The 22191-nt window shown below is 41.7% G+C and overlaps 2 protein-coding genes across 2 annotated transcripts; both read right to left on the reverse strand.

Moving 5' to 3' along the window:
• Nucleotides 1-733: 733 nt before the first annotated feature.
• tmem245 (transmembrane protein 245) lies at nucleotides 734-17045 on the reverse strand. The gene is made up of 17 exons (XM_083760801.1): nucleotides 16425-17045; nucleotides 14585-14702; nucleotides 13927-14022; nucleotides 13355-13453; nucleotides 12367-12582; nucleotides 11785-11954; nucleotides 7993-8097; nucleotides 7704-7786; nucleotides 7454-7544; nucleotides 7235-7333; nucleotides 6976-7107; nucleotides 6764-6886; nucleotides 5869-6014; nucleotides 5609-5709; nucleotides 5309-5483; nucleotides 3004-3198; nucleotides 734-2609 (listed from the first exon to the last, which is right to left on the reverse strand). The coding sequence occupies exons 1-17, from the start codon at nucleotides 17028-17030 to the stop codon at nucleotides 2564-2566; spliced, it is 2601 nt and encodes an 866-aa protein (XP_083616927.1). The 5' UTR covers nucleotides 17031-17045; the 3' UTR covers nucleotides 734-2563.
• A 1741-nt stretch (nucleotides 17046-18786) lies between these two features.
• frrs1l (ferric-chelate reductase 1-like) lies at nucleotides 18787-21881 on the reverse strand (the record flags this gene model as incomplete). The annotated part of the gene is made up of 5 exons (XM_083762146.1): nucleotides 18787-18959; nucleotides 19111-19357; nucleotides 20309-20447; nucleotides 21037-21121; nucleotides 21689-21881. 5 exons carry the CDS (start codon nucleotides 21879-21881, stop codon nucleotides 18787-18789), a joined length of 837 nt encoding a protein of 278 aa, XP_083618272.1.
• Between the last annotated feature and the right edge of the window lie 310 nt (nucleotides 21882-22191).

The raw sequence follows: 22191 nt of genomic DNA on the forward strand, positions 1-22191 counted from the left end.
TATTTTGGAAACTTTTGGAAAATGTCTGATAAACATTGGACTGTGTCCTTGAACTGTATTTCTGAAACTGATAGTTTTTTATTCAAAGGATTCTTGTTATTTGTATGAAAGGTAAAAATAAATTGTGGCCCTATTGGGAAACTTGCTGTAAAAATACCTTTCGGTCGTTCCAAGATGTAGCATTCTGCCGTGAACCTGGTTACAGTGAGTTTTAGCAGTCATAAATACCAGAAATGTTCCATTATTAGCATTATTTACATCACAAATATAATTTGCTTTAAGAAGAATCACAGAAAATGTCAGAAATCTGAATTATGTTCATTAAAATCATTACTGTATATTATGCATTAGGACCCAAAAGTCTCAAATAACGTATGTCGATAGTATTACCATGTTCAATTCACTTAACTTATTAAGCCTGATTTAAACTTCGGCAGATCTGGATCCAAAGATCCAGATCTTCAAAAACTGCCCTTATATGGTGTTCCAAGTGTGATTGTATCATTCAGCAGTGCTGAATGATAAATCACACTTGGAACACCATATAAGTGTGCTGAATCAGCACACCTGGGTAAGAAGTTAAGAACCGTTTTGGATGTTAGAATGGTTGATAAATCTGCAGAGATTTAGTTTAAGATAAACTAAATTTAAGGTAACAATAGTCTCTGGCTACGTCCTTCAGCCTGGTGGAGACAATTAAGTACAAAGCAATGAAGACACCTTACAACTCAACTGTAATTCAAATGATGTTTATTCATTAGTGCACTTTCAGTAAAAAACAAACAGCAATGGTACGTCACAAAGATTACATTACTGGTAACAGTTGCTAAACCACAGGTTTAGTCCAATTCAACCCAGAACATATTACGGTCCTCCCACCTTCAGGCGGCTAACGCAGTAGCCATGTATGATATAAATGATGTGCATTACACAGATGACTCATCTGTAAGGGTTGACTATTAAAGCTTTGAATTATGTAAGCTACTTTATATTCTCTCTTGTGGAAAAGGTGCTTCTACTGTACTTTAGTGGGCTCTGTTTGTCTCAGGTGAGTAGAAAACACAAATTGTAGTTTATTTTATGACACCAAGTAAAAAAAAAAGAAATTTGTGCATAATCTCACCTGTATCACCGAAGAGCACCCATCTATAAGAGCCACTGACTGATCCCTGCAGCCCTTCTTTTTTTTCCTATTTTTAAACCAAGTAAAGTGTGTATGTGTATCTGTTTTACTCATGTAATTAAGAAATTTGTGCAGGCAGCACGTTGGAAACAAATAAATAGATACTTAAATTAATTTCTCAACATACCTACAGAACACTGGGTAACAGAAGTGAAATGGAAGCAGGTTGGACTCTCTAACCAAACGTGTTTTGAGTAGGTCTTTTGACAAAGTACTCACAGCACCTAAACAATGACTGTGCTATTAAGTAAAAAAGAATGTACTCATTAGTGAAACTAAACAATAGTCATAATTTAACAGTACCGATATGAAAAGAGAAACAACAGTAGTGAGGACTGGTCTGGGAGGCTGAGTGTTACAGTACATGCTGTACGAGCCATGAACTTACACAGCAAGTTCAAAGACATCAACACATTAAAATGTGCTATAAGTGATATCTTTTGTTTAAAACAAAAAGTATTCTGTTAACCCATTAAAACCGCAAAAGTATGTGTCATTTTAGATTTTTGCGTTGGCTATTCCAAAATAGAGCTTGTACATCTGCTATTTTTGAACATTTTTCAAAAATCTTTAAAGTGTGAGAGCTACTGATTTAGAAGGCATTTGTAGAATCGCCCTCAGGTCTTAATGGGTTAAAACATCCCTATATAAAAAAGCTCTATAATCTGATTCTGTAATCATTCTAGTGTTAGTTCCGTAACAGGGGTCTTCAATATTATATTGTTCAATTCTTTTCACTTCTAATTTTTTTTTTTTTTCCTATATTGAGTTTTCTCTCTCTCTCAGATTAAATTGGTATTCCAATCAGAAAACGTATTTTCTGTTTAGTAAAGAGTTGGAGACGGCTGTTACTGAACAAAATACTCTATGGCTGCGATTCACCTGGGAATATAGAGCTATTGAACACTTAACAAAAACAAATATCACTAAATATCACCTTTAAGATTCATGAGAAATCAAGCATTATGTTCAAAACACGCCTCATAAAACGTACTCGCACACAAAAACATTCTTTTCATCTTTCTACATGGCAACCTGCACTACAATGTCAACTAGAGCCTCCAACAGGAGGGAGGTAGGGCGTACAGACAGTGCATAGCCATGCAGTGCACTTCTGAAATAATAGGGATTTTAGAGATTTTAATAAAATCATTTGGGTTACCACATACCACCGTATGATGGGCGATGATAAAATGTTGTCATTTTTAATTTAGTTCTGTTGATTTAGAACACCAACAGAGATGCTGAGACTGAGAAATTATGCAGTTAGCATACATTACACTGTGCCAACCCTGTAGAGCGGGGCGGCATGGGGAAGGTCAGTGTAATCAGCCAATAGAAAGCTTGGGGATGTTCCATAGAGATGAGATGCACACCCTCTCATTCTCTATCGTGCTTTAACGTAGTAGGAGTGTCTACGAAGGACCTGAAAGTGACAAACAAGATAACATTAAGGTCAGGGTGAGATGATTATTTCAATATTTCCTTAATATGTGAAGCCATATTTATTTACTGTATACTAGCAAGTAGCAACATACCAAACCTCAAATTCGGAGGCGATGGGTTCCCAAACCCATCCTCTAGCATGACAGTGTTACGGTGGGATTGGTGACCTGCCGAAATATGCGACCATTTTGTGGACTTCACATAACGTCAATGTTTGAACATAAATCACTGATGTTTGTTTAGTCCAAAGCAGGTCACCAATTTCACCTTAACACTGAACACTGCTGGAAGACATAGGGCGGAGGGAGGCGAGGAGGCATAAAATCATTGGGATCTGGCTAATGTGTTGAGCATACATGCATTTTAGTATTTACCTGACGGGGTGGTGAGGCCAGGAGGTCTGTACAGGAGTGGCAACGGCAGAGTTGGGGCTCATCAGCATGGCGCTGTAGATGTTGGCCGCTACCACCAGGATGCAGAGGAGGATGGGGCCTATGATGGCTCCCTCCAGACCCAGATAGTAGGCTCCACCTGCCACCGCCAGGCCTGTCAGGTAGGGGTGGCCACCCCTGAGTGAGGGAAACAAACACTTTAAACTTCAACATTTTCAATAAAACTTAAAAGCACCTAAATTACATTGCAGTAAAACTAAAGCCTGATTTACAAGTAAGACGCGTAAACGCAGGAAGCGAACAAAGCTTTTGTGGTAGTCTGACACATGTTCCAATTAGCCTGTCGCCAAGTCCCACCCAAGCCCGTTCTTGGCCAATACCACGTTAGAAACGGTTACTAGGTTAGGATCCTGGTCAAGCTTTCAATGCTGGTCAAAATGGTTTTGCAGTGTCAATAAATATATTTGCTGTACAGCATGTGTGGGTTTGTTTTCTTACCTTATGAGCAAACTAGTTCATTCCATGAATTATTTCGCTCCGTTGTGCAGTTTAATAGTAGCCTACATATTAGAATTAAAAATAGGCTCTCATCTACTTCCATTGTAACGGGGAAACAACTCTCAAACTCACTCTTTTAGAACACTAAGCTGATTATGACCGTTTATGACAGGAAAACTCATGCGGTTTTATTTTTAATAAAACATGTTTTTGTTTTGACTTCGGTGTTGCCACATTGTGTGAGAGATATAAGCCAACCCACCTCCAAAAACAAGCCAACTCTTAAAGCCAAATCAAGAAAAACAAGCCAAAACAAACACAATAATATGACCATATATAATCCTAATAGAAATATTGTATGCATTCATCATTATAAATACTATGTAGGCCTATGTCTATGATAACTAATGTTTTGGTAATGTATTACAGTACTAATTATTAGCCTTAAGCCAAAAGTAGCGGGAAATAAGCAGACTTGGCAACCCCGACAAGTTTGTCTACAAAACGATCTGATTGGTCCAAATCTGTACACACACTCCTGAAGTATAGCCTCGGTCCCAGACTTACCATCCAGACCGTTGGATGTAAACAAAATAATGTATCTGATCTCGTCCACTTGTCGCAAACAACATACACAATTTTGGACGTGTTTGAGGGAGAAGCTTTAGGAGAAATGTCTGGGACTGCAGCTGGGTGCATCTCAAACAGCATGGCGACTTGTTTACAAACGATCGAGGAACACCAGAACCGCTGTATATCTCCAACCAATATAGTTACTTTATAAATCTATCAAAAGACAAAAATAAAACGGCATGAGTTTTCTTGATGTCATAAACTGTCAGAATCAGCTTTTGTTGTGTTCGCTTATGTGCTAACTGACTGATTTTGAGAGCTGTTTCCCGTTACAATGGAAGTCAATGAGAGCCTATTTTTATAGATACTATTAAACTGCACAACGGAGCGAAATAATTCATGGAATGGACTAGTTTGCTCATAACAGGTAAGAAAACAAACCCTCTTTCTGAGGTCCACACATGATGTGTACAGCAAATATATTTATTGACACTGCTTCGCGTGACCAGGATCCTAACCTAGTAACCGTTGCTAACGTGGTATTGGCCAACAACGGGCTTGGGTGGGACTTAGCGACAGGCTAATTTCAGTTCGTATTAGTTTGCTCCCAATCTTTTGCCCTCTGGTGGCTGGCGGGAGGTGTTACACGCACACAGACCGTTTTGGCCATCTACTATAGTTAGTGCTCACTTCGTTCGCAATGAATATAGCATCCGAGCTCCAAGTTCACAACAAATTGTGATGCATTGTGAGCTTGTAGATCTGCTATTTTCAGTGAGTGTAAATTAACCACATGGCAGATAAAGAACTCACAATATGTTGTAACACAACACGTGAGCTTGTAAATCTGCTATTTTCGCCAAACATTTAGTGTACAGAAGGAGGGGGTCTACTATAGAGTCCTGGGGACTCTGCTTACACAGTAGAACAGTTAGTAGATCTACAGCATGCCTGCTGTAAACCGTTGTAAGGTCTACAGTAAGCTGTCCATGTTTAACATAGTCATAGTTTATATGCAGCCACTGAAGGGTTATAAGGGTTTGCGCACAGGTCATTTGAACTGTCTATAAACAATTACGGTTACAAACATTAAAATGAATAAATTGTTAAACTGCTTCTGCACAAGGCTGCAGCACCGATTTATTTCCCAATACCCACCCATGGTGGATACCACACACCTCTGACATGTCATTGTTGTGCACGCACACACACATACCCGGAGATGTCCGAGTAGATGGCTGTGTCTACAAAATAGGTTGGCAGAAGATGGCAGACAAGCAGCAGCAGAGCCTTGACCCCCTGTCCCTGAGCCAACCACAGATCACACATGGCAGGCACCGCTGCCCAGTACGTCCCTAGGAAAGGGACGGCACCCAGGATGGCAGCCAACGCTACAGAGACACAAGGAGACCGTTAGAAATGTCACTGCTGGATCTCGCCAAAAACGGCAAGTGAAGCCTGATGTATACTTGAACTACGTCATACGACGTAGTGCAATTAAGCATTACACACTCACCAGATGGGATGAAGACAATGTTGATGCCAAAGATGGTGTGCGTCAGCCACGTGTAGAGTCCATAAAAGCAAGCCATTTTCAGAGAGGCGTCAAACACCCCTCTTGAGACACAACACAAACACAAAATATCAAATATTACAATCTAAAACTCTTATATCTTTAGGGACTTTAATGTACAACATTTTAGGTGGTGTGTGTGTGTGTGTGTGTGTGTGTGTGTGTGTGTGTGTGTGTGTGTGTGTGTGTGTGTGTGTGCATACCGGATGGCCTCCTCTACAGACATGCCTATGATAGTGGAGGAGGGTCCAGGCTGAGACAGGGGTGTCAGGCTTATCACCCAGTTGACAGGTTTGTAGTAGTCCCCGCTGGAGCTCAGCAGATAGAACAATGTGGTCAGGAAGATAACCTAAATACATACATGCATAAAGTACATACATACATACATGCATATATGTCAAACATAAACTCCACTGTAACTGTAAGTAAGCCAATACAATTGTTATACCCATCAAAGATGTATCACTTGTATCACATGTATCCATGCATTGTACATTCAATCCAGAGCAGGTTTGGCACATGATTCCACATTAACATTTGTCCTCTTTTATGCATTCAGATGGCCAATCTGTTGATCAAGAGGCTGCTTTGTAACAGTTCTGTCTTCAGTGTCAAAGACAGCTGGACAGACATCTGGGATCAACGCTGATACTCTCTGTCTAGTCCACACCAATGTCACTCTTAATGACAAAAATAAATAATAATATTGTAGTTATCTTTTTGCCTATAATGCCATGCCAAAATAGGGACACCCGGGTTCAAGTGTTTAAAGGACGCTGATGGAGTCGTTTCATGTTTGGTGTCGCCACGTGATCCATCACCATTAAAACTTGGTGTCATAAAAACATACAAAACAATGTATGATAGCCACATAACGTTACCCGGTCTGACAGCATAATTATGTCAGTATATGTCTACTTAGGCATTCAAATAATGTATCGTTTCTGTGTTTTCTTATCTACCATGTTTTGGAGATGACATTGAAGGAACCAAAATGTGATACTTAATGTCCTTTAAGTTTAAACACATCAGGTCCTCAATGAAACAACCGCCAAGGTATGATTTCTACCACTATAATGTTATGAGGATGTTCTTTACCACACTCAGGACAAAGTTGAGCAGGGCTGTGCCGCTGTGGAACAAGATGGTAAGAAGCGTGGTTGTCGTAGTGATGAGCAGGCCAACGTTCCGACTCATTAATACCCACAGAGACTCCAGGATCTATTAAGCAAAAGAACGCACAGATGGCATAAACAAAAAACCCAGCAGCATGCATCAAACGGTACATGTTTTTAAACACAGTCACTTACAGAAAGCAGGGTCTCAATGTTTTCCTGCGCAAAGGAGGCGATGTCCTGCCAGTCCAGGATGTCACCAAGCCAGCTGTTCTGTCTGTTGAGCGACAACTTCTGACCTCGGTGGCGACCAGAATTAGTCACATTCTGTAATATGCACATCACACAGAGAGATTATGAGTGATGATGTTTTTGGGGTTTTTATTTTATTTTAGCAGGGGCTAATGTGCAACCCAGTCCCTTAGGTGAAGGGAAGCCCCTTACAGTATGTTACCTTGACAAACCAGGAGTGGTACAATCTGTCCCAAAGATCAAGAACCTGCTTCTCGATAACTGCAGTGTGGTTCGCCTTATCTCCTAGCATCTTATGTAACTGCACGCACAAAGAAATAGAATGAATATATCCAATCCATTAAGATCGATGAACTCCCAACGTTCCATGACAGAGAGACAAGAGACAATTATCAGAGTAGGCGCGATGCTCAGCACTCACCTTGAACGTTATCCATTCTCTGCCATGTTGATAGACGTTAGTAGCAGCCGAGTTCAAAGCCTTCTGGACCACACGTGCCTCTGGGAGCCAACTGGAGCGAGGGGCAGACATGGGGGGGGATATGGGGTGGAGGGGTAAAAATAAACTTGGATGAGATCGGGCATTGCAATTCCAAACTAGTCCGAGCCAACGATTAAGAAATCATGCTGTGTGATCTCTGAAAACGTATCTTCCAGTCAGAGTGTCATACTTGGCCCACTCAGGATGGTTGGACACGGTCTCATTGATGAGGTTACTGGTGACTTCGATCATATGAACGCTTTCATGGTGAACCTGGGAGTCAAAGACAGAGACCTAAAGTTACTTTCATGGTGAACCTGGGAGTCAAAGACAGAGACCTAAAGTTACTTTCATGGTGAACCTGGGAGTCAAAGACAGAGACCTAAAGTAACTCTGTTGAACGGGACAGAGGAAGTTAGTGCTGAACCACAGTGTGTCAGAGACATTAAATATGGCAACTTTAAAGGGACAATCTTCACCATAGCAGTGAGCAGCAGAGCCATGAGCAGTGTCCCTGTGACCAGGAGGAAGATGATGAAGATGCTGATGAGTTTGTCCAGGGATCGCTCCAACCACACAATCATCTGTTCAGACAGACAGAGAAAACAAAGATAGGGAGAAAGAGAGGTGGAGAAAAGGAAAATGGAAGACACAGAAAGTCAGCATCATTCAAAATAGGTTTGGGTATACATTGGCTGGACGCAGTCATGGAGAAACCTATATCCTTCCATTCTGAGGGGGCCGTCTCCATTTTGGATCTAAACTGCAGCCTACAACTGCCACGTTGAGGACAATAAAAGTAGACTATTCAATGGACCGAAAGCCAGAATAGTTGCACACGCACGCACGCACACACACACACACACACACACACACACACAGAATAGTAGAATAGAATAGAGTTATAGCAGTTATGTCCCCTTGCCTGTCACCTTTCCACACTCAGGTGTGCCAATTTGTCCCACCGCAATGCTGTGATTACACAGTACAGGTTTCTCAATGCCACAAGCCTGCAAGCCAGCAGCTGACTCTTAACATATTCACTGATTAGGGTGTGTTCACACTGTTATGAAGGAAAAAAAACACACTGCCACCTTTAGCTGAAAATGTATTAAAATAAAAAAGGAAGGGTGGGGACATTTTGTTCCCATAACATAGCTCACATAATTTAGAAGCCATCAGCGTGGACTAGCGGCTCTGCATTCATGGGTACTAGTTTTGGCTTTTAGTTCAAGCAGAGGAGGGTGGTGGCGGTACCACAGCTGACCGCAGTACGGGGCATACATATCACAACCATGTGTCTGAATGTGAAGACTTGTTGCAGAGGGTTGAGCCAGCAGTCTCAAGACAACAATTTGGGCCCAGGCCGTAGCGTAACGGTCTGGGCACCGGACTGGTAATCCAGTCGCAGTGTGCCGCGGGTTCGACTCCCGGACCCGACACGGCCTTTACTGCATGTCATCCCCCCATCTCTCTCCCGTTTCCTGTCAGCCTACTGTCTGTCCCTTCAAAAATCAATAAAAGGCGTAAGCCGCAAAAGAAATATCTAAAAAAATAAAAAAAGACAACAATTTGTCGTGGTTGGCCACCTGATTAAAAATCAGCCCATATCATACATACAGTATGTGCATTTCTCAAAAAGTCAACTAAATGATCAGCACCTTTTAAAGGCATTTTGTGCTATGTGGTCTCCTTTTGGTAATTCTAATAGTTATGGAAAGCCTTCACTCCCTTTTTTATTTTTTTAAGGTAGACAGTATGAACATGCCCTTAGTCTAAACTGTTTATGTACGGTACAGTATGTATGTATAGTGTGTGTGTGTGTGTGTGTGTGTGTGTGTGTGTGTGTGTGTGTGTGTGTGTGTTAAATCCAGTTATTAGTTAATGAGGTCAATTACTTGTTAGTAGATACTTCTTGGGTAGAAGTCTGTATGCTATTGGTTTTACACAAGGCTGATTTTACATGACAGTCACTGTATACACACTTAACGTCTAAAAACAAGATTATCTCATTAATTTTATACAGAGTAGGGCTGCAACTAAGATTGTCTTCTTTGTGATTATTTAACTTTGATAAATTGAAGTAGTAATACATTTGCATAATCATTTAAAAGAATGTATACAGTGTATATCAACACATTTTTTATACTGATATTTTTACTTTGACTAAATCGTCTTATTAACCACTTAAACCCTATTTTATACTGTTACATATTTTTTATAATCAACTAGACTGATTAATTTGATTAACTGTTGCACCCCTACTGCAGTATTTACATACATCCAAAATATATTCTATAGCTGCCTGTGTTAGCCAAGTATCTTTGAAAACACTTCCAAATGGGATTCTTGAACCTACGACATGTATAATAATACTTACCTGCCAACTAAAGGAGTTGCTTTTGACAAGGTCACAGTCATAAGTATAGATCATTAGATAAAGTCTCACCAGTCTCAACACTCTCATCAATGCTTTAGAATCTAAAGCATTGATGTGAGTGTTGAGTGTTAAAGTTTAGATCCTAGGAAGTCTTCTAGCATCAGACCAAGACAGTGTTTCCCCTTGCAGTACAGTACATCTGCCTAAATCAACCTCATCAGGCTATGTAACCAGAAAGAGAGCTTTTAGTTACTTTGCACATATCAAGAGAACAGACAGCTGAACCATTCAATTATCGATTGAACTGTGCTCTCAAAACTCTTCTCTTCCAATCCGTTAATCAGGGGAAACACTGACTGAGCCCCCCCCCCTCCTCTCTCTCTCTCTCTTGCCCACTCCATTACCCCCAGCCAAGGTTGCTCTGGCCCGGCTAGCACATCTCCACATGCAAATCAAACACACTCTAAAGCCAGCTCGCCATTAGGATCACAGCAGTGAAGATATGGAAGGGGTTCAGGAGCCAATGAGCTCCCCCTGCCGTAGCTTCAGATCAAGAGCAGCAGAAAGCAGGGAAGCAGGGCAGCAGTGGAATCAGTGAAGGGATTAACGCAGAGAGACAGGCTGAATGGATGTTTAAAAGATGAACACTTGAGTCAGGATGGATGGATGATGACAGTGGATGGACGAGCATCAGTCCAAGTTACTAAAAGTGCTCCCAGTTACTGTACACATACACAGACACACACACAGCTATTTTTTTCTCTCATACACGCTCTTATGCACTTCCACTAGAGCCCGACCGATGCCAGATTTTTTGGTTCAATGCCGATTTCAGAGAGCCCTAGCCCACCGAATACCAATGTTTTGAAAGATATCTTTAAAATAACATTTGAACATTTTCACCTATTATGCCCAAAATACGGATGCTAGGTTGAAAGTTGTTAAAAATCAGGACTCATCGGATGCATAATTGCCAATACCGATGTTATCTAAAAAGCCAAATTATGGCCGATATACTGTATCGGCCAGACCAATATCGGTCTGGCTCTAACTTCTGCACGCGTTGCTTTCTTCTTATTCTTTTTCTTTCACTCACACGTAGGTCTTTCTCAGCAACCCATTCCACCCCAGATCATTACCTGCTTGTTAAGCCAATGCCAGAGCTTGGGGGAAGGAGACAAAGAGACATTGGGCATTGTTATTGGAAAGATTCTGTGCAACAATCACCACATGTACCCGAGCAACTACAAGAACATGGCCGATGCTTGGGTACAGTGCAGGCAATAAGGGAATCAGGAGGAGGTGGGAAGGGCAGTGGCTGTTTCTGGAATGGGAGTATGGATCCGATATACTGTGTTGTGATAACAGTTCAGAAGAGGTGACTAGGGCAGGTCACAACAAGAAGACAACAAATACAAAATCATTTAACCCATTAAGACCGGAGGGTGACTCTAAATCAGTAATTCTCACACTTTCAAGATCTTTCAAAAAATGTTCAAAAATAGCCGATGTACAAGCTGTTTTTGAATAGCCGACGCAAAATTATAAAATGACACAGATGCTTTCTCGGTTTTAATGGGTTAAACTTCTAAAGTATCTTCTAAAGTAGTATTATAGTACCCATAAGGAACTTCTTCAGCTAAATGACCTGTGATGCAGTGTGATTTATGTGCAATTAAGTGCGTAATATATTCTCTCTTCGATACACCCCTAACTGGGATCTCACCGGCAGTTTTCGCTGTAGAGCAGACAGGCTTTGACGGTCATCAGGGACAGTGAAGGACGTTGTTTATGATGCATGTTCTGTATGTGTCAATGGAGGAGACAGAGTGTGTATTATGTGTGTTGATGAGGAAGTTTCAAACCAGGAAGAGGAAGCCAGAGGCATTACCTTGGTATCAATTCGGAGCATAAACAGAGCAAGGCCTTTGATTGGTCCGGGCATAAGCGCTTCCTGACGCTCACGTCCAAACTCCTCCAGACCAGCCCACCACGAGTGAAGTGTCCGCTCAGCAAAGCTCTTCAGACCAAAGTGGACCACCAGCTTCTTTATCATCCACACTAAGACACATTAGACAGTCAATTAATGCTACGTACATTACTCTTTAGTGTGATCAACCATCTCGCAGCTAGGCTACAGATGTAAACTTTTATATTTGGCAGCGTGGGGTACAAGGAGGGGCTTTCAAATGGCCGGCGTCTCAAAAAGGTACTGCTTTTTGTACTACAAATTGGAGGACACGTGGTTTCCCTTATCCATGATTGATGTCTGCTGTGTCTGACAAGTATGTTAACTATATTATGTAACATTGTTCTGGCATCTAGGCAGTTTGTAACTGAACGTTTACTTATTGTATGACTGCACTGGCAGTGTTTATGTCCTTCAATGTGTTCTTGTATTTCTGTTTATGTGGAAATACAGTACATATTTGCTGTGTGTGTGTGTGTGTGTGTGTGTGTGTGTGTGTGTTACCAGCCACAGGGATAGGCAGTAGCTGTAGGATCCACAGGTTAAGCCAGACCTGAACTAGTACAATGGCCCAGACCAGCAGGACGAAATAGATGTCACTGGCCTTGCTAGGGCTCTTCTCCTTTTGGAAGAGGCCGCCCAGCGTTGGTCGGGAGCCCCTGCGGAAGCCTGGGGCGGTGGGGAACGAACCAGGGCCCACGGTGTCCACAGTCTCTTTGCCTGGAAAGGATGTCAGTGATTTATTACTTGCGCAAGCAGAGCGCGCAAGTAATAGTTTCGCCTGGGACTCGTATGCACCGTCCCAGCCAACCCGCCCTTTTGATGCGTATGCACCGTCCCAGCAAATTGTGCCTGATTTGCTGGGACCAGATTACATGGTGTGTATATGTATAACTAGCTCTCAATGATGACGTAAGAAATATGTGGATTAAAGGACCCAATGCCAGAGTGTAATTGGTTTTTGATGGTGACGTAATGACGATATGTTTTAGTGTTGGGAGGATTAAAGGTAATGCTCCTGTGTATACATGTATGTAATCTGGCACCACTGCCGTATCAGGCACAATTTGCTGGGACGGTGCATACGCATCAAAAGTGGCGGGTTGGCTGGGACGGTGCGTAGGCGCAAAGTAACCACAGTATACCGCTAATCAACTTACAAATGACATATACATAGCATATGTATAACTAGCTCTCAATGATGACATAAGAAATATGTGGATTAAAGGACCCAATGCCAGAGTGTAATTGGTTTTCGATGGTGACGTAATGACAATATGTTTTTTACACCTAATAATTAGAATTTTCAAACGTTCCTTCACAGAGATACTGAGATTTGACAGTTTATAGCGGTCGAAAGTACTTGCGCACTAGTTGGCAATTCATGGCCTACTAGTGTGCAACAAGCAAGTATGCACTCGACAGAGTGCAGTTCTAGTTTTACTAATGTTTGCTAAAAAATTAAGACAGGAGGGTAAATGTATCGTCTCACATTTAGGCGAGGCTTCTGATTTCAGGCGCATTTTGCTGCAGGAGATCGCCATGTAGATGGTGCTGGCAGCAAATGACAATACCTGTCCTGACAACTCTCCTAGAGAGAAAGAGCGTGAGGAGAGGAAGGATTAAACAAAGTAGTGGATATACAGAGCTCCAGGCATCAATGGCAGATCGTGTTGGTGATGGTGTTACGAACCACAGTATGACTGTGTGTAGAATCACCATGGGTAGGCCTTCATCGTTTTTGTACTACTGCGTTAAACACTTTCAAACTAGCATTATTTTGGGCATGTCATTGCCCATTTGTCATTCAACAAATGATTTAGGGCCTACAATGTATAATTCTACCAGTCTTATGGACCCAGTTCAGATATATAGGGGCTTGACTGACCAACCCAAGCTGTCATGAATAAAGTGATCCTTATTATTTTGGGATCTTCCTCTTCCTCTCATGTTGCTGTACAGATGGAGAGTATAGAGTTCATATGTGCCTATCTGGATATAGCAGCATGCACATGTGCACAGAAGCATGTGTTTTGTAAGTATGCCTCTGTGTCACAATCTCACCTTTCCCAGGAACAGGCGGTTTCTCTTGGTAGCCCACAATGAGGAGCGCGACCACAACCACAAATATTGGCACTCTCCACGAGCCAGTGAGGGACACTAAACACAGTGAGCACATGTGTCAGTTCAAGCACCTTTTATTTTTTTCTTCTCAGTTTTTACTTCTCCTGTGATTCTCATACACAGCAGAGCCAAACCAGTCCCATCTAAATTCCGGTGAGGTCTCAAACACATTTCACATTTCAGGCTTTAAGGTTAAAAGGTTGGCACTACTCAGTGCATCACATGCACCTAAAAATACTGACCGGCTCATCTGGCGCTAGAATTCAGAAATAGAATGTGTGTGTGTGCGTGCGTGCGTGCGTGCGTGCGTGCGTGCGTGCGTGCGTGCGTGTGTGCGTGCACCCAGCTCAGTGGACTTCTGGTCCTTTGGACAGTGTGCTTTATCATAAGTATAGTTTGTTTGGGGTTTGATATACCATAACTTTCAAACTTGCATTACATTTGGCTGGCTTCATTCACAATGTAAGCTTGCAGAGACAAGTTTGTCAAGACTCTCCCAAAGTTGAAACTGCATTAAAGATGAATTCCTTGACTCTGTCCTACTAGCCTGTCTCAACAGGCTTCCTAAGCCTCGTCTCCTTCTTGTCCTCCTCCTCACCCAGGAAGAACAGCAAGATAGCCCAGACAGGAACCGACACGGCCCTCAGGTAGCGCTCTGTACTGGGGCCCCACTTAAAGGCTACTGCCAACACGTAGCCCATTACCACAGTACACACCTGGAGAGAGGGAAAGAGAAAGAAGCATGGTGGAGATGAGAGTGATAAATGGATAAAATGGGAGATAGGATATTGCTAGAGCGGCTGATAAAACGTCTGCTCGGCGCTCTATCATTCAAAGCCTAATGAATATTTACTACCCGGCGTACCCGCTGTCTATCACATATTAAGCACAATAGCTTCATTGAAACAATTTGGTATGGAAGCCATGTAATGTGATGCCCCTGTCAGCTATCAATTCACCACCATGAGCTGGCTCTGCTTCACACAAAGAACTTTCCATTAGGGCTGCACAATATATCATTTCAGCATCTACAACATCTCGGTGTATGCATGTTGTGCAATAGTAACATGCAAAGGATGCAATGTGGCTGACATAAATTGAGACAGTGTGTCTCCAGGTTGGCATTTGTTATGACTACTGTGGAAGAAAAACAGCATATACCATATGATAGTGGTAGATAACATCATTTACTCTGCTAACTGGTCTGATTTAATCAGTTCTTGGTTGTTGAGTCAACCAGAGCAACTGCTTTATTTCTGCATCTAAAATCACCCTAATTATTGCAAGAGTGGAATAATTTAGAGCTATTGAAGTGTAAATGTATCTGGTGAAATTACGTAAGTTCTATTCAATTATTGCAATACATATTGCAAAAAAATAAAAAAAATTAAGAAAAATAAATAATAATAATAATAATAATGCTTCAACTAAGCTATTTATAGAGATTATGTGGACAGTGGATAGACCAGTAGATAGATTTAATATAATTTGCATCACGTTGCTCAGACACAAAGAGAACCCTGGTACATTTCAGCATAACGTGCTATTGATAACTAAATTGCTGGAAATAAGATCAACTGATGGATGAGGTAAAGGTAACAGGATAAGTGTCGTTTACCACAAGTCTATCTGAAATGAGGTCAACTAAATCAATCAAAAGATATCTTGTTCCACAGGGTTTGTACATGTGGCTCACTGCACAGCAGAATTCGGCATGTTAATTTAACTTTAGTCTATAAAATGGACTTTTATATTTGGGCACTCTCAAGAGTTACATTGGTAGTCAATGTTAAATGAAATTGGAAGTCTGTGTGTATGAGTTTTAATACTGCTTGATGATTTCAACCAAATGTGTAGGCTGACCCCAGGACAGGGTACAGACACAGAGTGACACAGTCACACAGCTTTGTTGTTACAACAATGTTTATTACAATGTTCCCTGGCTGACCACTGACTTAATGTATTTACAATACACAACAACATATTTGCATATAGTAGCCTATATAATATCAGCTAGGATATTGATATAAAGTTATTATTCCCATTGCAGTCCTGTAGAATTGGCATGTAATTATGTAACACATGTAAGCTACTCCCCATGGCACATGACAAAACATATGCATTCTGATATTTGACTCCGCAGCCAATTTTCCAATGTTATAAAAGTAGTCATATATTTTGCTTTAATTTTACCCCTCTACCTTTAATTGACCTGGTCCCTGAGTGTACAGAATGGAACCAAATGTACACTTCACAATTCCAAAAAGTTACATGAACATGAGGATTTGTGTACTAGGTCTACTTCACTCACCCAGTTAATGATTGATACTGCTGACACGGAAAAGTAGGGTATGTCCGTAATTCCGAGAACTCAATGTTCATAACTCTCCAGACTCAGAATTGTGAACATTGACAGTGTGTGCTTGCCTGCCACTCACCCACACGGAATGAAAGCAGTCCAGAGCGGTTCCGATGACCATGCAGATGTACTCCAGGACCACCTGCATGCCAATGACGCTCCAGAACAGGTAGAGAAAGTAGATTATTGGGGCTCCCGCCCCGATCACCAGCAACACCGTGAGCCTCTCCAACACCAGCTTCCCCAACGCCTCCATCACATGGTTCACACACCACACGGGGATCAGCAGCGTCCCCACGACGATCGGCGTCCCGGTGTCCTGCAGGCCACTGAGCCACGAGCGACCGAGTCGGGCCAGGGAGTACTTGAACGGATGGAGGAAAGTACCGCACAACACGGCCCAGAGCAGCGGCCGGAGGAAGGCCTCCAGGATGAAGTAAACTAGTACCGTGGCTCCGCAACAGATAGCCACGAAGATCATAGCCCCCGTGTTGTAGAAGGCCTGCTTGATGTTTTTGTCGAATTTGAGGGACGACGGCTGGGTGAATAGTTGGTTCACCATGTCTACGGCCGGTTGGACGCTCTCGGAGAAGGACACGAAGTGCGCCCGGGCAGTTAGAGGGCTCTCCGGGGGGGAGACAGGTGCTGTCTCTGGCCCCGAGTCCTCCTCGTCTGCCATCTTCATCCAAGTCGGAGTCGTTCCGCCCTCCTCCTTTCCCAATTCCTACCACACGAGGCAGCAAAACAGCAAAACAAATGACGTAGTTCTGGTGCGGGGAAGGCTGGGTAACGTAGTCTAATTCGTTTTACTCTCTTAAGCCTACATATTACATAATGTAGTAATTAATTGAGTTAATAAAGCTCATAATTCACATTGTCTTGTGGCCGTTTTCATCTAATTGTATTTGGTAACTACCTAAGCATCTGTGGCTGAAGCCACAGTTTACTGAAAACAAAATGTATTGATAACATGTGTATTGATTACAAACACAGGCATATGGTATAACACTTCTTTAATTGGGAAGCATTGCAATATGGAACAGTAGCCTATAGTACATTTATAAACTTTAAATAAGTATGCTTAGCCTACTTCAAATTGATAGGCTACAACATTAAACCCATGGGAAGAACTTTATCAATATGCAAATATGTCATCCACAGAATCCGAGAGTTCAGAGTGTTATTGCTTCAGTAAGACTCACCAAACACTTCACAGCTATTGTTCTCTCTCTCTCCCCCCTCATCTCTCTCTCTCAAACACACACACACACACACACACACACACACGTCACACACACACACACACACACACACACACACACACACACACACACACACACACACAGAGAGAGCGAGTAATGATAAACTAATTAACTAACATCCCCTATGCTATAGGTGTCAAACATACAGAAAAGGTGAAGGTGTGTTAAAGGCTTAAATACTCTATTACAGTAAATACCTTGTCCTCTGGACTATACTTATATGGTTTGCCAGGCCAGGACAGAGCTTTTACTTTAGTCCCCTTATCTGTTGCCATGATGATGAAATGTCCTTTGTTATCTATTAGTCAATTCCCGCTCTGTCCCATGATGATTCTTATGAGTTCATCATTGACTCATGTAGTGCACACGCAGGTTCCAGAGTATAGCATGTAAATGTAAATAATCTTTACCTAAAACTATAATGCCACTATCTTATTGTACCTTGTATGTGAATGCACTGCAGATCTATACCAAACCTGAAAGATGGAGTACCGTGCTTTTTCCCACCCGGCTAAAACATGATCATCAAGTATTATTATTATATAATATAAGGAGGAAGAAAAAGTGTACAGTATTTGTTCAAATTATGTTTTTTATGTGGACATGCCCACCAGACCATTAAGTATGCCTGGTTTGCCTGGTGGGTGGTGATGGGTGGTGATTCACCTGAACTGAAGCTACACCCACAGCTGTTGTCGCATGATAAAGGGGGAGGGGTTAGGGGAGGGGATGAAATTGTGATGTCACTATATCACAGTTTTTTTCATTGGCACGTTTGACTGTCAAGGTTTCAGCCTCCAGGAAGAAACCCTAAATTAAAATGGAAGACATCATTGCACATAACAACCACACCAAGAGGTCTAATGAAGTACTGTCACCTCATAAACACATGAAAAACTTGAAAAATACATTGGCACTCCATCTTTCATATATATATTAAATATTATATATTAATATAATCCATATATTTATTGTTTTGTTTATGTCGTCTAGTCTCCTGTGCAAATTGTATACTCGATGGAGGCTGTGTGATTAGTTATACATGGAAAATACTCTTATTGCTGGTTTCTCTCTGATTTCTCTCCTCTCATCTTTTCTCTTCTCCTTTTTTCTCTTCTCTTCTCTTTTTTCTCTTCTCTTCTCTTCTCTCCTCTTCTTCACCTATCCTCCTGTGATGGGTTAGGGTGTTCCCATCAGCAGGTAGAAGGTGAGCGCTACAATGAGGAGCAGGCAGAATGGAGAGTTGAAGGTCTGGTAGGCTGTGGAGGGCATGAAGATGTCCTCGTACTTATAAATACTGATCATGTGGTCACTGACGGGGGGAGCGTCAATGTCATGCCTTGTGATGGAACCTGTTGGCAAAGGTAAGATGACATACTGTAAGATGGGAGCAAAAATGAAAATAAATAGCGTACATTTATATAAAGTGAACAGCATTTTGGGTCCATTTTTACACCAAGCTAAATTCTCTACTGGAGATTTTGCTGTGTGGAGGAAACACACCTTGTATAGCAGGTCCCCAGGCAAACAGGTAGTACCATGATAGGTGCAAGTCCACAAGTGTCTCCTCTCTAGGGACATATAATGGTCGTTTGAAGCGGCAGGTCACCCGGTTATTCTCAAAAACGCCCTCCTCGTCCCGGGCTGGGTTCCTCTTTATCTCTTTGGCCCACTGGCCCACATTGTAGAAGTGATGGATCCTCACACGGCCATTATCATCATGTACACAGCCCATGACATCATCACCTCCCTGAGGAAGAGAGTGGAATTACATTCACGTGATAAAAATTTAAACATATTTTAATGAGAAAAATAAATCACATTTAAGACATCAGGATCAGATTCAGAATTACTTTGTTGGCAAAGTACATTAGACAATGCATACAAATTGACAATAAATTTTTAAAAAAAAGGTTAAAAACATTCAGATGGAAGGTAAAGTAATATATAAATAGGCTATATCCAAAAATACCAAATGAGATGGTCAAGTTTATATTTGTTCTCTTTAGTCCATCAAGAAGGAAAAGCACAATATTGCTGAAAGTTAGCATTATCTTCAGTGGCTTTATACCATGCGAGTTTTACTTTATTTTGTTTTGTATTTGAAAGCTTGTTTGTCATCTTACACATTTGAGTATGTATAATTTGGGACAGCATTTATATCTGTCATCATTTTCAACATATATTAAAATGTCAAATGTGTTGATAAATTAATAGTATTCACTATATTAATATTTGCCATGACAAAATAGGCACATGCTATATAGATGCTATAATTATGCTATATATATATATTTATATCATACCCTGAAGAAGGTATTTCGGTGCCGAAACGTTGGTTTAATAAAGGTTTGTTGCATCGTGAGTATGAGCTGTGCGACCTCTCTTTCTTTTTTCACATGCTATATAGAAACATATTTTAACCACTTGGTTAAACCTATACTTGGTTGCCCGGAGTCCCCCAGGGGTCTGTACTTGGATGCCCCCTCCTCCCTTTTCCCATCTACACCAAATCTCTTTGTTGAAAAAGCAGATCTATACAAGATTACAATGTGTTTTCTCTGAATGTTTCAATTATCACATTCCCAGAATAGGGATGTTAGGGTTCATGTGGATAAGTGTGCAACATTTGTATGCTGTCAAAGATAAATAAACAATGACGATTTAATTGTGTGGTAAGTCTCATGATGTAGATGCTCACCATCTTCTTGTCAGAGGAGAACCCTACAGCCACCCATCCATCTGTGTCTGCACTCAGCTCGTACTCCACATCTGTCCCAATGCGACGGTAACTCAGAAAGTAGTCACATGACTCAGCATCACATCCTGGCTTCCCGTACCTGGACATAATACACAACATGAGCACTTATAAAACGTATTATACCCACAAAGGTTGACCACCTATAACTGCAATGTCAAACCAATATAACAGGAAGTGTGGGCACCTTAACCTCCCAGAACTATTGCTAAACTTAACCTCAAACTAATATAAAATTTGACTAAACATATTTTGGGTGGGGGAAAGAAATCATATAAATGTAGTTGCATTCCAGTAATACGCATGCCAGACAGGTGCAAAATGCGTTATATGAACGCAAAGACACATTTTGGTGCCCAGATTTCCCCTTGTGCCCTCTCTTTTGAGGTCTGGTGCCCACTCTGTTTTGGTGCCCATATTTCCCTAGTACCAAGAATGTTTTGATTCCTACTCTTCCTGTTACCAAGCTTATTTAAATGAATAGGATTCCACAGCATGATGCCTTTAACTGCCCAGAGTAGATACTCGAATGAGCCTGTATTCTGCTGGAGCACTGTCTGTCTCTCTCTCTCTCTCTCTCTCTCTACACTGGACAAGAGCCCTGTCTTACTTAGGAAGCAGAGGGGAGCAGGTTATAAGAGAATGAGAGACAGAGGGCATATTTTGCTAACCTGATGCAGCCCTTAGTTACTCCACAGTCGACGACTTTGATCTTGGCAAAGGGATCCACTGGTGGGGCTGTAGGGAAGGGATAGCCTGCAAAAGGTAGAAACGGGAGTCTAGTAGATTGCATACAAACACACTTGAATGTATTGAGGCAATCAACAACAGTTTGCTCAGACTGTGTGTGTGTGTGTGTGTGTGTGTGTGTGTGTGTGTGTGTGTGTGTGTGTGTGTGTGTGTGTGTGTGTGTGTGTGTGTGTGTGTGTGTGTGTGTGTGTGTGTGTGTGTGTGTGTGTGTGTCAGTGTGTGTGTGTGTGTGTGCGTGTGAATGAGCGCGCCCGCATAGAAAGCCGATAAACAAAAGTGGGGGGAGGTCATCGTCATCTGCTAGCAGGGAGCTGGCCTTGGTGCTGAAACCTTGGGGTTGGTGTTTTTGGTTATGAATGTGCAGAATATAACAAATACATCAGTAAATACAACATAGATCGGTCCCTGTATATTTTATACTGCAGTTCAGCACAGATCTTGCAATAACATATCGGCTACTGCATCTTGAAATTAAATCTTAATGAGAATAGCCTACTTGCTTGACAACGCTCAAATCGTCACATATATAGGCCTACTGTTACAACTAGACACTTCATTGAATACGATTCTTACCATCATCTGATAGATATCTAGATTCAAGGAACTCGGAGGCGAATGTGCTGTATGAATCCTTATGCGGTTCCTTGTGTCCAGGTTCACCGTGGCCTCCGTGCCGGAGAGCACCCTCATCGGTAGGGCTTGGCACGACCCCCCACCACCAGATTGTACTCAGTGCCGATAGATGGACAAGCTTTAAGGAATTCATGGCCCAATAATACAACTAAAATGCCTAAAATAACGATAAATCCGACAACATCCTCATAGACTGCGTGTCAGTGTCGGTGTCTTCATAGACATCCATCGCACCGTCGAATCATCTTCGCATCGTTATTGCTTTTGCAGTTTTTTCCGGCGAATGCAGCGTTTGTTGACCATAATATGACCACGTCCACGATGATTAGATGGATCCAAAACTCAATTAGCCAGATCTACCTATAATCTTACATTTACTTTGGCAACACATAATCCTCGTGGGCTAGTTCCCTACTAATCTGAGGATACGAATTGCATCTAGA

The sequence above is a fragment of the Protomyctophum parallelum genome, assembly GCF_964188405.1.
Source record: "Protomyctophum parallelum genome assembly, chromosome: 3".
NCBI classification, from domain to species: domain Eukaryota; kingdom Metazoa; phylum Chordata; class Actinopteri; order Myctophiformes; family Myctophidae; genus Protomyctophum; species Protomyctophum parallelum.